Source organism: Equus caballus, chromosome 6, assembly GCF_041296265.1.
Source record: "Equus caballus isolate H_3958 breed thoroughbred chromosome 6, TB-T2T, whole genome shotgun sequence".
NCBI classification, from domain to species: domain Eukaryota; kingdom Metazoa; phylum Chordata; class Mammalia; order Perissodactyla; family Equidae; genus Equus; species Equus caballus.
This window is the reverse complement of record NC_091689.1, coordinates 50,121,523-50,137,471: the sequence shown is the minus strand read 5'-3', so window position 1 is coordinate 50,137,471 and position 15,949 is coordinate 50,121,523. Positions and strand designations below refer to the sequence as shown.

At 34.7% G+C, this 15,949-nt stretch overlaps 1 protein-coding gene across 2 annotated transcripts; it reads left to right on the top strand.

Annotated features, from left to right (window-relative positions):
- The first annotated feature begins 187 nt into the window (after window positions 1–187).
- Window positions 188–13,967, top strand: OLR1 (oxidized low density lipoprotein receptor 1). Of its 2 annotated transcripts, XM_023643112.2 has the most exons (7): window positions 188–279; window positions 1,506–1,583; window positions 4,139–4,240; window positions 6,391–6,636; window positions 10,033–10,172; window positions 10,468–10,583; window positions 10,796–13,967. In XM_023643112.2, the coding sequence occupies exons 2-7, from the start codon at window positions 1,508–1,510 to the stop codon at window positions 10,938–10,940; spliced, it is 825 nt and encodes a 274-aa protein (XP_023498880.2). In that variant the 5' UTR covers window positions 188–279; window positions 1,506–1,507; the 3' UTR covers window positions 10,941–13,967. The 2 variants fall into 2 exon arrangements, with proteins under 2 accessions (XP_023498880.2, XP_001494010.4); XM_001493960.6 differs by lacking the exon at window positions 188–279 and having other exon boundaries at window positions 1,326–1,583.
- The last annotated feature ends 1,982 nt before the right edge of the window (window positions 13,968–15,949 follow it).

Sequence of the window (15,949 nt, the reverse complement as noted above, 5' to 3'; positions counted from 1 at the left end):
CAGCTACCGTGTCACCAGGCTATAGAAAATTTTCAGCTCCATTATAGTCTATAGGACCACGGTCACATATGCAGTTTGTCATTGACCAAAACGTCATTATGAGGCACATGACTATATTTGTTACATGCTTAGTTCTTTTGTGAACTGCATCATAGAGTAAAAGTTTAAATCACAGATAAACCATTTCAGTCTGGTCTCAGATACCCAGCACAGAAAAAGGAAATAAGAAAACCCAGAGAGGAGGAGGAAAATGGAATCGTAATTAGGCTGTTGATATTGGTGATTTTTCCTAATAGTTTCCTAGATTGTTTATTTATATATATATTTCTAATCTTGTTTTATGTAGACTCTTTCTTTTATTTTTTCCTGGGTTAGATTAAAGTAAATCCTAGGTATCATATCATTTTACTCACAAATACTTCAGAAGATATCTCTAATAGATAAGGATTTTTTTTTAAAGCATGTAAACTTCAATGAGACATTTATTTTCTGGTTAGGAGGTGAAGACAAAATAGACGAGAATTCTGTCAATAAATACATATAGGAGTACTTATGAGGAGTCCATTGAAGAGTCTTTTTGACTCAAGTCACTCATGCATAAAACATATTCTTTACCAGGCAATTCAGCCGCACTGAATATCACTAATGCTAATATTATTAACTATCATTTATTGAATTCTTATTATGTTTGAAGTACAAAACTTAGCATTTTCTCCAAATATCTCATTTGAATCCCTACCGCAACATCATCATTATCAAGTGAACATTATAATGTCCCAATTCATAGGCAAAGAGAGAGGTTCAGAGTGTTAAGCAATTCCCCAAGATTACAGACCAAGGGAATAGCAAAGGAAAGATCTGAAACTAGCTCCACCTGGCTCCAAAGTGTTCTCTGTTTCTATGTAATACTGCCGTTCTATGAAATAGTGCCCTAATTAAGTTCTAAAATTACCCAGGTTATCATGACTAGAGAAAGTAGACCTATGTGGTTAACCCCAAAATTCCTAAGCCCATTGCCAGTTAAAACAGTCAAAATTAAAAAGGAAAATTTGAGACTTATGAAAAATACCATATAGAAACATTCTGCTACAGTGAAGTAAACAAATAGGGACATTGGAATCAAATAATCTAATCTAAACACACTCTTTTGCAAATTTAGTGTGACTTATTCTCTTGGAATTTCAATTTCCTTATCTGAAGAGTAAGTACAAGTGCCTCTCCTCTAATGTTCATGGAAAATACTGTTTTCCCTTTCATAAATTACTTAGTGAAATATGTTGAAACACTATCAGAATCACCACTTTCCCCAGCTGCAATAGATAACCGAAGAATTTTCGTCAGCCAACTTCCCAATATGAAGCAAAGCCTCTCCTTCCTCCTACAATGATTGAGTCATTCTTCCATTAGAGAGCAGTAGCTATTTAAACACTCCAGCAGAAGCTCACAAATTTTTACTTCGTAGAGGTCCTCACTGCTTCACTCTCTCATTCTTGGAATGAATTTAGAAATGACTTTTGATGACCTCAAGAGCAAAACTGTGAAGGATCAGCCTGAACAGAAGCCAGATGGAGAGAAAGCTAAAGGTACTAGTAGTGGGTGAATGTGTAGAGGGACAGAGTCTCAGGATTGGCTTAAATATGTAAATTAATTGAATACAGGATTAGAAAGCGAAAACATCTGAGTATGGGAAAATATTATAGAATTAATAACATTCACTTAGAAAAACAGTTCAGATAGAATGATGATGATGATGGTGATGATGAGATAACTTGGTATGAATGATGATATAGTAGACGATGATTAACATTTATTGAGCATTTACTATAGGCTATGTTCTATGCTATTTGCTTTACATGCATTATTTCTTTGAATCTTCACAATAATACCTTGATATTAGGACTATTATTATCTCCCTTTTACAGAGGACTAACTGGAGATCAGAAGAATTAACTAAATTAACCAATTTTATGCAGCTAGTAAATGGTAGAGCTACAATTCTATCACAAACTCCTGTTTATCTAGAATCCAATCCATCAGAAGGTTCAGGAAATGTTGAATTCACCCAGTGTAAGCACTGATAATTTTTATAATAGTGTCCTTGACACATTGCAAAACTTGATATATTTTATGAATTATCCAAAGCAGATTAAATGATATTCAGTATAGCTTCATATAAATTATATTTTATCATACACCAATGCTTTTAAATATTATAATTTGTTTGGTGTATACAGTACATTAAACTGCTTAAGTATAAACTAATTCAAAACACCAACTCCACAGAAAACCTGGATAAATTGCTTTCTATTTTATATCCATTCTTAGAGAAAGAAACAAAATATGAAGAGGCTAAGACATACAAGTATTATCAGAAATTTAGATAAAGAAATTCTAGATTATGTTTCCACAAACAGGATAGAAATTTCACTCAATAGGGGAAATAAGTGTGAACATGGTATGTTTTAACATTTGAGCTGATGATCTAACTTGGTCTGAAAATGGTTCTGACATTTATAGGTAGACCTACCAGTTAAAATAGTCATTTATTTATTCATTCATTGTTCATGCAGTAAATAGTAAGTGCTTGACGTTTACTACAATTATGAAATTAATTCTTCTCTCAGAACCTGGTTAGATCAGTTGCCTACTGCAAGGGATTTGACTGCTTTCTGATTAGAAAATTACTAGAGGGAGTGAGGATTGGATTGATGGTCTGTGCCTACCAAGGAGATGGGAGAAAAGATGGCCTGTAGAAAATAGGAACATGTGTCTTCCCAGCATAGGTGCAGTTCCGGTGATTTTCTTCTGAAAGTTCAGGCATTTCATCACTCAAGAGTGGTGGACACACTTGATATCCTATAATACGAAATGAATACTGACAAGAGGGAAAAGTTGGTCGATAGATTTACAGAAATATTTGTCCCTGAGGTTAGGATCAGGCAATTATTTGTAAGAGACACACTATCTTTTACTTCTTCTCGCACAACATGCCACACACATTCTAGGGCCTTAATAACTATTGAATCAGTGAATGAACCATATTCTTCCCTGTCAAAATTTCTATTTTGTTTGTATCTTCTGTCGAGTCTAACAGAAGTGCTTTTGACACATGAGAACTCTGAGTATATATGATCACTGATTGGCTTAGATCATTGCACATTCACAATGGAAATTGTGTGATGTAATGTTTCAAGTCATGTTGCTGTTGACAATTGGATTAAAGACCTATGTTTGGGTCTCAACATCTGTGAGATCTTAAGCAAGTCACTGAGCCTTTCAGTTTCCTTTTGTATATAGAGGATAACATTATCAGTGACTTGTTTATCTTATAAGATGTGGAGTCCAAATACATTATATGAAATGTTTTCCTGCTGAACTAATAATATCTGTGTTTTTTTAGTGATAGAATACGTAACTAGATATTCATACACCTGTGAGCTACATGATTTGTTTTTATAAGATGGTGAATTTTTCTTTCGTTAACAACAGGCCACAGTTGGTGTGAGTGTAATACATGACATTAATATGAGTCAAGTGAATATAGAAGTTTCATACCTATTTTTCTTTGGTCAATAACCCCAATTCTAAGATGTAATTTTAGTGGAATAAAAATTGAATAGCACAAAATTATGTTGTAATTCTTTGAAGTGATCTCATTTGATTAATTGATTAAAGCTTGTTTGCTTGATGTCTGACATTTATTTATGGTATGTTGCTTATAAAACACAATTGTGTGTGTGTGTGTGTGAGCATGCATACACATGATCTGTATGAAAAATGTCAGGCTCTCTGCCCTGTGGATGAAGTTGATTCAATCAAGCTGGACTGAGAGTTTCTTGAAGAATTACTGTAGGGCCAATAGACAAGGTGTAAGCTTTAGAATCGGATACTTAGAGCCAAATATCTGGTCTTGAATTCTGGCTCTTAAATTGTGTTTGTGTGGCCATGGGTAAATTACTTAAATTCTTTAACTGTCTATATTTTTCACCTATAAATGTGGATGATGAATTATTTGCAGAATCCTTGGAGGACTAGAGGTAAGGAATAAAAAGCACTGAGCACAGACAGGATCCAAAGAATTGTTTGATTGCGTGCCCCCATCTTTTTGTCTTCCTGATTCTATCTTCTGTCACTCTAGGTCTTCAATTTCTTTCTTCTCGATGGTGGTGCCCTGTTTCTGTGACTCTAGGGATCCTTTGCCTGGGATTACTGGTGACTACTATAATGCTGATAATGCAATGTAAGTGCTGAAACAGGGGAATGATAAAGGAAAAAAATGAGAGTTTATAAACAAGGTTTATGAGTTGGTTTGATAACTACAAACAATCTTGATTTAGATACATTTCAGGCAAACTGCTTCTAGAGTGAGTGGGAAGATGAATGTGTATATTGTGCTTATCCCTCAAATAGATTGAGGCATAGAATGAAGATTATGCATGGTAGGTTTTTGTTTTGTTTTGTTTTCATTATTTCATGGATAGAGCCTATTTAAATCCTAGAATGATAAGGAAGAAAATACTTTTGTTACTAATCCACAAGATCACCTGAAAGACCCAAAAGAAAAAAAAGCTTCATTTAGTTCCAGTTGTTTTAGCAGTGATGATTAAATATCAATTTAAACTTAAGAACTAGAAACACCGTCTTAATAAATGAAACATTTAAAACAAAACATACTTCAAATTTATAACACAGGCATTTAGGAAAGAGAGGATGCTAAGAGGAAGAGAAATGAAAAGACAGCTAGAGTGGCCAAGAAGGAAAGAAAATGGCGCTAATCATCCATCTAACCTGCCTGTGTATTTAGGTTGTAGATCTGAGTTATTTTGGCTTTCTAGAATCCAGGTTGCTAAGGACTTTGAAGGGCAATTTGTTTCTCAATTGTTGTTTAAGGTCACAAACCATTTATTTTTTCCATCTATAAATACTTAGGGCCTTTCCTAATGATTGGGAAAAGGGCCTTTCACTCAGTGTTGGTTATTGGAAGTCTTCCTCTGAGTCCCTGATCACTTTTCAACAGTGTCAAATCTGGCCTTCAAGCCAGGGAGTCTGCCTTCTACTGACCATCAAGCTTCTATAACTGAAACATTTGACCCTTAACATTTGTTGCCTCTTGATTTCACAACCTTCATTTCATTTCCAGCCTTTCTAAAATGTGCCGTGGTGAAGAAGAAAAAATGTTTTGAGACTCTTGTGACACAATTTAAAATAATTCTGTGGAAGTGTGTCTCAAAAATGAAACAAGTATCACGGTCCTTAAATAAAGTTAGGAAGTCTGAAAGGGTAGAGAGATGACAGACAAATGAAGTGACAGAATAAATCATTAATGACAATTCCCACTAATAATCACTGAGTCTGGTTGGCCTCTATTTTAGATTGTCTATATTTTGTTTATGCCACTGATTTACTACCTACCTTGGAATTGCTTTTAACTTGTGTGTAGCTCTCAATAACAAGTAAAATTCTGGTATTTTTTTTTTAATTACAAGTATCTGTGACAGATACTTCCTAACATTAAAAAAATATTGCAGGAATCAAAACTACACTAAGATATCACCTTACACCTGTTAGAATGGCAAAAATATCCAAAACCAAGAGTGACAAATGTTGGAGAGGCTGTGGAGAAAACGGAACCCTCATACACTGTTGGTGGGAATGCAAACGGGTGCAGCCACTATGGAAAACAGTATGGAGACTTCTCAAAAAGTTAAAAATAGAAATACCTTATGACTCAGCCATCCCACTGCTGGGTATCTATCCTAAGAACCTGAAATCAGCAATTCCAAAAGTCCCATGCACCCCTATGTTCATTGCAGCATTATTCACAATAGTCAAGACATGGAACCAGCCTAAGTGCCCAGCAACTGATGATTGGATAAAGAAGATATGGTGTATATATATACAATGGAATACTACTGCTCAACCTTAAGAAAGGACAAAGTCATCCCATTTGCAACAACATGGATAGACCTTGATGGTATTATGTTGAGTGAAATAAGCCAGACAGAGAAAGACGAACTCTGTATGACTCCACTCACAGGTGGTAGTTAACATATAGACAAAGAGAACTGATCGGTGGTTACCAGGGGAAAGGGGGGGTGGGGGGAGGGCACTAGGGGGGAAGTGATGTACCTCCAACATGACTAATAATAATGTACAACTGTAATTTCACAAGGTTGTTAACTATCACAAAAAAATATTACAGGAATATCAAATAACTTTCAAATCCATAATTTCTGAGTAAATTTGGGTCGTTTTCCAGTTTGGGGTCATTTTCTAGTTTTTCTGTCGTCAAATTAGATTATTTGATTCAGTTTTTTGATTTCCTCAAAATCCAGTGGAGAGATTTTTATTGGGGCTTGGTAATGGAGTCTTAATTCAGCTCTGATTTAGTATCCCAGGTGTCTGATGACCTACAGCAACAGCAAGCAAACCTTACTCAGCAGGAACATATCCTGGAGGGGCAGATCTTAGCCCGGCGGCAGGCAGAAAAATCTTCCCAAGAGTCACAAAGGGAACTCAAAGACATGATAGAAACCCTTGCCCACAAGCTGGATGAGAAATCCAAAGAACTAAGGGAACTTCGTCTCCAGAACCTGAATCTCCAAGAAGCTCTGAAGAAAGCGGCAAACTTTTCAGGTATGGGGCAGGGACGGGTGAAGAGACATAATGGAAGCTTCCTTGTTAATCTTAACCTGTTTTGTAAATGTCTCTAGGCACAAAATTGGCATATTGATATATGTATCAGTATTCATTCCTAATGTTCTACACCAAAGTTCTCTATTTTTGTCATCCTCACCCTACCCTATGCCAAATTCTTGAGATAATCTGATTTAATTAACCACACATTCGGTGGATTTAATTTTTCCTTCTTCACAAGAGACTCATCTTTTTAAAATTTTGGTTTTGAGATTTTTCTGGAAGAACACTCCCACCCTTATCCTTTCCATTTCAGTGTATCTTAATGGTTAATTTCTTTTTCTAAGGAGTCCCCTTTGTCTCTGGGACCTCTACTTCCACATTAGCTTTATTCTATGGCACAGTGTCTTGAAGGGAACTAGGTCAATTTAAATGGAATCAATTTGGCTGGCTTGGAACTGTTAGGTAGATACTTCAGGTAAAACAAAAATATGAAGGGCCCAAGAAGTCAGTTTATACGAGAATAACTGAGTTGATCTCAGCTGTTTCCTCACAATCTAGAAGGTAGGCAGAAATATCAGCATCTATAAGCAGGAGATGATAATGAAAGTTACCTGTTTTAATTAACCTTTCTACTGTGTATAATTAAATCAGGTATAAGCTTTTAGTTATAGGGAGAGTGAAAGATGGAATCACTTTCAGAGGTATATTGCTTCCTTGGAGGTGTGTGAATGAGTATCCTATTTTCAGCATTAGTAACTATCACTAATAGCAGAGGTTTCTCCAGCTTCTTGCTTGTAAAATTCAAGCTCAACCACGTAGTTTCTTTGAATAAAGACTATATAACAGTTCACAGATACCCATCCCTTTATTTTATAGGATAAAATTGAAACTCAGTTAAATTAAATGATAATAATGATAAGTAGTTTTGTATAAAGTTTTACAGTTTATAAATCCCTTCAATATTTAAATTTCCAAAATAACTGGATACCTTTAGACAAACTGATCTTTCACAAGTGTCAAACATGCATTTAATCTCTTTAAGGAGGGAGCTATTGAGGAAATAAAAGTGTACACCATCTCAAAGGAGGCTTAAAGGAAAGAGGCTAGTATCTCAAGGATATGAATGTTTATATAAACAGACATAGCTACATACCAACCAACGGTTTATTCACAGGTGAGGCTGTAAAACAGTTTTGTTTTTATCAGTCGTATGAGGTTAAATCTACTTCAGGACCATTCAGAACCATCTCCTAGAGATGCCAGGCATGGACAACTAATCAGAAATAATAAACGATATGTCTTCCATTAGCAGATATACCAGGCAGCATGTTCCATTCCTTGATAGAGTCAGATAAAGGTCAATTAGTAGAGATACCAAATAAAGTACTGCTTTTCATCAAGCAGCTTTGAGACAAAAACATTCATAGTAAGATACCATATGGAAAAAATATGCCAGTTTTCTTAAGTTTGAGACAAGTTTTATGTTTCCTACTAACAAGCCTGTGGTCCTTGGAGTATATATGAAGAAGGAGAGACTCTGAGAAATTACTATATGGGGTTTGCTTGAGGTCATCCAGTTAGAAAGATGCAGTGTCTTCACAGTAACAGACTTTGCATTTAGCCCCAGAATTAATAGTGGTTCTCAACCCTTAGTGTACAAAATTATCACCAAAGTAGCTTGTTAAAAATGTCAGGTTCCAGGTTTACCCCAAGATCTTTATCAAAATATCTTGAAGGGCATCAATAAATATTTCTTAATCGAGTCCAACTCACAAGTTTGAGGGAGTGTGATGTGGTGATTAAACACAACAATAGAGTTACACTGCCGAGCTTCAAATTCCCTTTCTCATTATCCGTCAAATGAAGAAAATGAATAGAACATATCTCATAGTGTTGCTAGGAGGATTAAATGAGTTAATATAGGCTAAAGTACTGCCAACAGTTTTTGGCACATAGTGATATTTGTGAGTATTAAAATCATTAAAAGAAATACAGGTAGTTTGAATACAACATTCTGAGATTTGTCTTCCTCACTTTATGATACCTTGGAAACCCTGTCTAGACTGTCCCTTAGTCCACAAAGACCAATATATCCTTTCCTTTTACGTAATATGATGGGAGTAGGCAAATTAAGAAGTAAGAAGCTCGCATTCATTGCTTTCATCATGGCCTTTTGTATGCCCTTTCTCATTCACTTTCATCTTTCATAGTTCAGCACCCTCCTGCTTTGTCCTCTCTGGTAAAGCCTACTCTTATAAAATTGCCTAATGGTTTTATGTCACAATGAAAATTCAAATTGAAATCTTGTGTTTCTCAAAGATTTTAATTTTTTCATCTTTTGGTCACAGTGTAGACCGAAGGGTTCATTTTCCCATTAAAGAGATTCCATGGGTTACTAACACACAGAAGAGATGAGGAGGAGGAGGAGAAGGAGGAAGAGGAAGAAGGGGAGGAGGCGGAGAAGGATGATGATGATTTGAGGGTTCTTTAAAATATCCGTAAACATGTTGACATTGGCATATTTTGCCTAGTGTCTAAGCCCTGAGTTGGGTATTTTGGACTCCCTCAGAATTTCGCTGCTGAAAACTTCTCCCTATTTTCTGAAATCTTATTGAAATTGAGATCTCACTTAGTATTAATATACTGTTTTCCCTAGAACATCTCTTTCCAAAGAGACACAGTGTGTGCCACATATGCAACAGCAAATTTTCTAGTGACCACATTAAAATGCAAAAAAGAAACAGATGAATTTAACTTTAGTAACATATTCTAACTCAATATATTTGAAATATTATTTCAACACTAATAAGTATTAAGTTATTAATGAGATATTTTACAGTCTCTTTTTGTATTAAGTTTTCAAAATCAGGTCTGTATTTTACAATTACAGTACATCTTAATGCAGATTAGCCACATTTCAAGAACTCAAGAGTCACATGCGGCTACTGTATTGGACAGCACACATCTAGAAGCAGGAGGCACAGGATTTAAGCCTAAATCTGTTATTCAAAGACCTGAAGTTTTAAAATACATAAGCATACCTTTGTAATAGCAGAAAGTCTATTAAATATCCATTTTCCAAACTCTCACTTCCATTATTCCAAACATAACTTTAAAAAATAGATCAGATTCTAAAATTACATCCCAGCTCAAGCTTTACTTTTTAATAGGCTTACTTTAATTTAGTTTATCAAAATTAGCATACTTTCTTTTTCTACAAAAAATGTCGAAATAAAGACTTTGAGGCTATTGAGAAATTTACAGAGTCTGGGTATAATTCTAAGTAAGAAGAGACGGCATATGTGAGAGTCATAAGAGGAGAATTGATTTAAGAATTGTAGAAATATTTTTACCGAGGCATAACTCACTGATTAGATATATTATACTTCCTAGGTCCTTGTCCCCAAGACTGGCTCTGGCATGAAGAAAACTGTTACCTATTTTCCTCTGGCTCATTGAATTGGGAAAAAAGCCAGGAGAACTGCTTGTCTTTGGATGGCCAGATGCTGAGAATTAATAGCACAGATGATCTGGTAAGTTTTTATGGATGTGTGTTAAGCTGGAGTATTGGCTTACAGGGAAATAAATCAGGTTAAGCCCTTGGTGGAGGAGCAATTGTTTGAGAATCAGAACACCTGTTCTCTAGCCACTAATTACATGCATGACCTTCAATAGACAGCTTATGTAGCATGTCTAGGCTTCAGTAAACATTTCTGAAAAATCATTGAGGGGATGTCAAAGATCTCTTTTGGGTCTTTAGTTTTGTGAATCTAATCTAAAATGACCACAATGACTTCACCATCAACTCAGAAATGTCACTCTCCACAGGAATTCATCAAGCAAGCAAGTGCCCATTCCAGTTCCCCATTCTGGATGGGGCTGTCTCGGAGGAAACCCAGCCACCCATGGCTCTGGGAGGACGGTTCTCCTTTGAAGCCCCACTTGTGAGTTTCCTATTCTTCACTGAACCTGCTTGGGGAATTTCTGAAAGTCTCCTTCCCACCTCTCTCACACTGGGAGTTGCCCAGTTACCTATTCAGAGCTTCTTTTGAGTTTTCCTTCCCAAATTTATTACTGATCTGAAGCTTTAAGACAAGGTTAAATTCATGACACAAGGTGACAGTAAATCTACGTTCTTATTCCTCTTTGCATGCAGGTTTAGACTGCGGGGAGCTGTTTCCCAGGAGTACCCTTCAGGCACCTGTGCATACATACAAGGGGGAGCTGTTTTTGCTGAAAATTGCATTTTAACTGCATTCAGTATATGTCAGAAGAAGGCAAATCTATTGAGAGCACAGTGAATTTGAAGACTCTGAAAGAAAAGGAGGAGAAGGCCTTCGAATTCTCTCCTGGAATTTAAGCCATTCTTTGTCACTTAGGTGCAAACTGTGAGAGCCCTGAGAACTGCCTGTTACTAGCTGACTGCAGAACTCCTTAGCAGAGACTGGGGCTCCAGCTGTTTAACACTTTGATATCAGGAGTTTTGATTCTATCTCTCTCTCTATTTTTTTACCTAACTTGTCCCAAGCCTCCCTGCCAGCCTTTGATTCCACTTCCCTTTTTTGTTTTAAAGTTTCACTCCTCTCCAAGTCTTGGCTGTCCTCTGTACTCAGTCATCTCTACCTCAGTGCTTCCCCTCACCCTCAAAGACCACATAGAAGATAGACAATGGACAGCTTGCCCAACTGTAGGCAGAGAGCAGAAAAGGGGAAATACACATGGGAAACAGAGAATATGAAGAAATAGAGCAGAGGAAAGACCATATTGGAATCAAGAAACATGTTCTCAATATTAAAAGCTAGCACTCCTTGGTTTTTTTAAAATTCTTGTTTCTCTCCAGGCTCCACCACTTACACATACTTACACACAGACCCTTAACACCCCATTCTCACATTTTGGGGCAATTGGGATGTCCCAGGAAATAATTAGAAATTGGATGGTCTTTTCTGTGAACTAGTTCACAATTCATTATTGGTTCCTGAATTGGTTATTATTGCTTCATCTTTTCTCTACCAAAAGATGGCTTAACGCCTTTCATCCTTCAGAATAGTATTTGTTAGAATCATGTGGTAAACGGCCCAGAGGGACTAAGAGAATTTTTTTCGCCTAAAGTATATACCCTTTGTAGATGAGCTCTTCTCAATTATGTTATACTATGCTATGATGCAGAAACATACAGGATCAAAGAATGAAGACACTCAGTTCTAGAACAAACTGAGCCAAGCAGGGAAATATTGCTGAATAGAAACTGATGGAATTAGAAAATTCGTTCTATTTTCAGTGTTTCTACTCCCTTTCTACATCGCTGTACAGGTTATTCTACTTCAAAGGAAGCCTTTCCATATTGTTGTACATAAGCTAGCACCAATTTTATATATAAAGAAAAGGTTGTATCGTCCTTAGGAAGACAAGAGGTATTTTCTTTTATTAACAACCTTATTGAAGTTTAATTTCATATAACAAACTGAACATATTTAAAGTGTACAATTGTTGTTTCCTCATATGTAAACGTGTTCCCTTGAAATCACCATCACAATTAAGCTAGTGAACATATCCATCATCCCCCCAGATTTCATCATGCTCCTCCCTAGTGGCTTCTCCCCAGACAAGCACCAACCTGATTTAGTTTGCATTTTGTAGTATTTTATATAAATGGAATCATACAGAATGCCTTATTTACTTTTGGTCTAGTTTCTTTCACTTACATGATCATTTTGAAATTCATATATCTTGTTGCTTGCGTCAATTTTTCAGTCTTCTTAAATGTTGAGTATTGTTTCTTTGTATGGGTATACCACAATTTGTTTGTTCATTTACCTATTGATGACATTTGGGTCGTTTTCAGTTTTTGGCTCTTACAAATAAAGCTGCTATGAACATTCAAGCGCAAGTCTTTGTATGAACATAGGATTTCTCTTCTTTTGGTTAAATACTTAAGAGTATAATGGCTGGATCATTCAGTAGGAGTATGTTTAACTATTTAAGAAACTACCAAACTGTTTCCCAAAGTTGTCCCATTTTACATTCCTACCAGCAGTGTACAAATGTTCCAGTTCCACCTTATCCTTGCCATAACTTGGTGTAGTCTGTCTTTTAATTTAATCATTCTAATAGGTGTGTAGTGGTGTATCATTACAGTGTAATTTGCATTTCCTAAATGAAAAATGATCCTCAGATGTTTTTCTTTACCTATTTACCTATAGTGATTATTTACTATCCACTTATTTTCTTTGATAAAGTCACTGTACAAATCTTTTGAGAATTTTTATTTTAGTTATTTGTTTTCTTATTGTTAAGTTTTGAGAGCTCTTTGATAATTTTTTTTCAGTCTATGGCTTACCTTTTTATTCTCTGAACAGTATACTCAGAAAAGCAGAAGTTTTAAATTTTGATGAAATCCATTTCATACTTTTACTACTGTTTCTGAAAACTTGTTGCCTAACTCAAGGTCACAAAAATGTTCTCCTATGTTTTATTCTGGAAATTTTATAGTTTTAGATTTTACATGGCAATCTATGACTCATTTTGGGTTAATTTGTGTCATGTATTGAAATTATTTTTTTTTCTTTTTGCCTTTAGATATTCAATCGTTTTAGGAATATTTGTTGAAAAGATTATTCTTTCTTCACTACATTGTCTTTGTGCTTTTGTCAATAATCAGTTATCCATATATGATGCATATATTTCTGGACTCTCTATTCTGTTCCATTGATCTATTCGTATATTTTTACACCACCACGCTATTTTGAATAGCGTAGTTTTATGATATATCCTGAAATCATGTAGTACTAGTCCTTCAACCTTGTTCTTTTGCAAAGTTGTTTTGACTAATCTATGTCTTTGTGTCCCCATGTTAATTTTTGAATTGGCTTGTCAGTTTCTTTAAAAAAATCTTTTGAAATCTTGAATGTGATTGCATTGAATCCATAGTGCAATTTGGGGGAAATTGAAGTCTTAAAAATATTTATTTGTTCAACTCATGAACAAGGTCTATCACTCTATTTACTTAGGTATTCTTTAATATCTCTAAGCAATGTTTTGTACTTTTCTGTGTACAGATATTTCACATATTTTGTTAGATTATCGTTATATATTTCACATTTTTGATGCTTTTATAAATGGTATTGTTATTGTTTGTAATTTTAATTTCCAAAGTTCCTTTGCTGGTGTATAGAATTATAACAAACTTTTTAATATTAACCTTATATCCTGAAGCTTTGAGAAACTCACTTATTTCTTCTAGTAATTTTTTGTGTGTGGATTCCATTGGATTTTCTACATAATTATGTCATCTGCAAATAAAAACACTTTATTTCTTCCTCTCTGGATAAGTTTTATGTCTTTTCCTTTTTTGACTTCATAGACTTGAACCTCCAGTACGATGTTAAACAAAAGCGATGAGAGTGAACATTCTTATTTTGTTCTTGATCTTGGGAAGGCCATTCAGTGTTATAGCAAATATACAGTGTTAACTGTATATTTTTCGTGGATGCCCTTTATCAGATGAGGAAGTTCTCTTTTACTTCTAGAATTCTCAGATGTTTTATCAGTTTTATCAGGAATGAATATTGATTTGTATAATCTTTTACTACATCTATTGAGATGATTATATAGTTTTTCTTTTCTTTTGCTTTTTAGTTTTGTCACATGATGAATTATATTGAATAATTATAGTAGGTTAAAGCACCTTTGGATTCTTGGGATGTATTATCATTTTAGTTTATCAGTGGATTAGATCTGCTAAAATTTGGCTTACAATTTTTGCAACTATGTTTATGAAGGATATTGATATGTTATTTTCTTTTTGTGCAATGGTTTTGTCTGGTTCAGGTTTCAGAGAAGTATTCCTCCATGTCAATTTTCTGGAAGATTTTATGTAGAATTGGTTTCATCGTTCATTAAATGTTTGAGGCACTTGACCACTGAAGCTGTCTGGGGATGAGGTTTTCTTTGTTGTAAGATTTTTAAGTACAAATTCTTTAATAGATGTAGTGCGATTCAAATGATCCCTTCTTGACTGAACTTTGGCAGTTAGTGTCTTTCAAGGAATTTGTCCATCTCATCTAAGTGGCTTAATTTTTTGGCCTAACATTTTTCTTTATAGTTTCTTGTTGTCATTTTAATATCTCTACAACCTGTAGTGATGTCACTTCTCTCATTCCTAACATTGTTAATTTGTGTCTTCTCTCTTTTTTTTGATCAGTTTGGTTGTTGGTTTAGAAAAAGTTCTTTGTTTCAGAAATTTCAGTCTGTGTTTAATCATTTTCTATACTTTTTTGTTTTCTATTTTATTAATTTCTGCTTCAATTGATACTGTTTTTTCCTCCTACTTAGTTATGTTTTAATTTGTTCTTCTTTTTCTAGTTTCTTAAGATGGAAGCTAAGTTTGTTGATTTAAGATCTTTCTTCTTTTCAAATATAGCCATGTAATGCTATAAATTTTCCAGGTAGTCTGCAATAAGATATGATGTATATTATAAATCCTGAAACAACTGCTAAAGTAACAAAACAAAGAGAATTGCTAATAATCAAGGGAGGTTTAGAACTAATAAATTGGGAGATAAAATGGGATACTAAACAACATTTAATTCATACAAAAGAAGGCAGGAAAAGAGGAAAAGGGAACAGAGATGAGTTGAGGCAAATTGGAAACATATCAAAATGATAGGCTTAAATCTAATTATATCAAAGATGCATTAAATGTAAATGGTTTAAACACCTTAACAAAAGATAGAAATTGTCAAATTATGTTAAATAGCAAGACTCAACTATATGTAACATGAAAGAAACTCATTCTATGCATAAAGACAGAAAAATAGGTTAAAAGTAAAAGGATTGAAAAAGATACACCATGTTAACTTCACTCAGGGAAAAGCAAGTGTGGGCATATTAATTTCAGACAAATAGATTCAGAGCAAACATTATTAACAGACATAAAGAAGTTCATTTCATAATGATATAGGAGTTAATTCATCAAGAAGGAATAACAATCCATAACATTTATGCCTCTATTATCAGAGCTTTAAAATATGTGAAGCAAAAATTTATGGAACTGCAAGAGAAGCAGACAAAACTATAATTATAATCAGAGGCTTAGATACTCCTCTTTCCATACTTGGTAGGATAGTAGACAAAAAAAGAAAATCAGCAAGAGTATAGTAGACTTGAACCCAGTTATCAACCACCTTTATCTGATGTACATTTTTAGAGCCTTCCACTCAACAATAGCAGATTACACATTCTTCTTTACACACGAAAACTTTACCAACAAATCTCAATAAATTTAGAAGATTAGAGTCATAAAAGTATA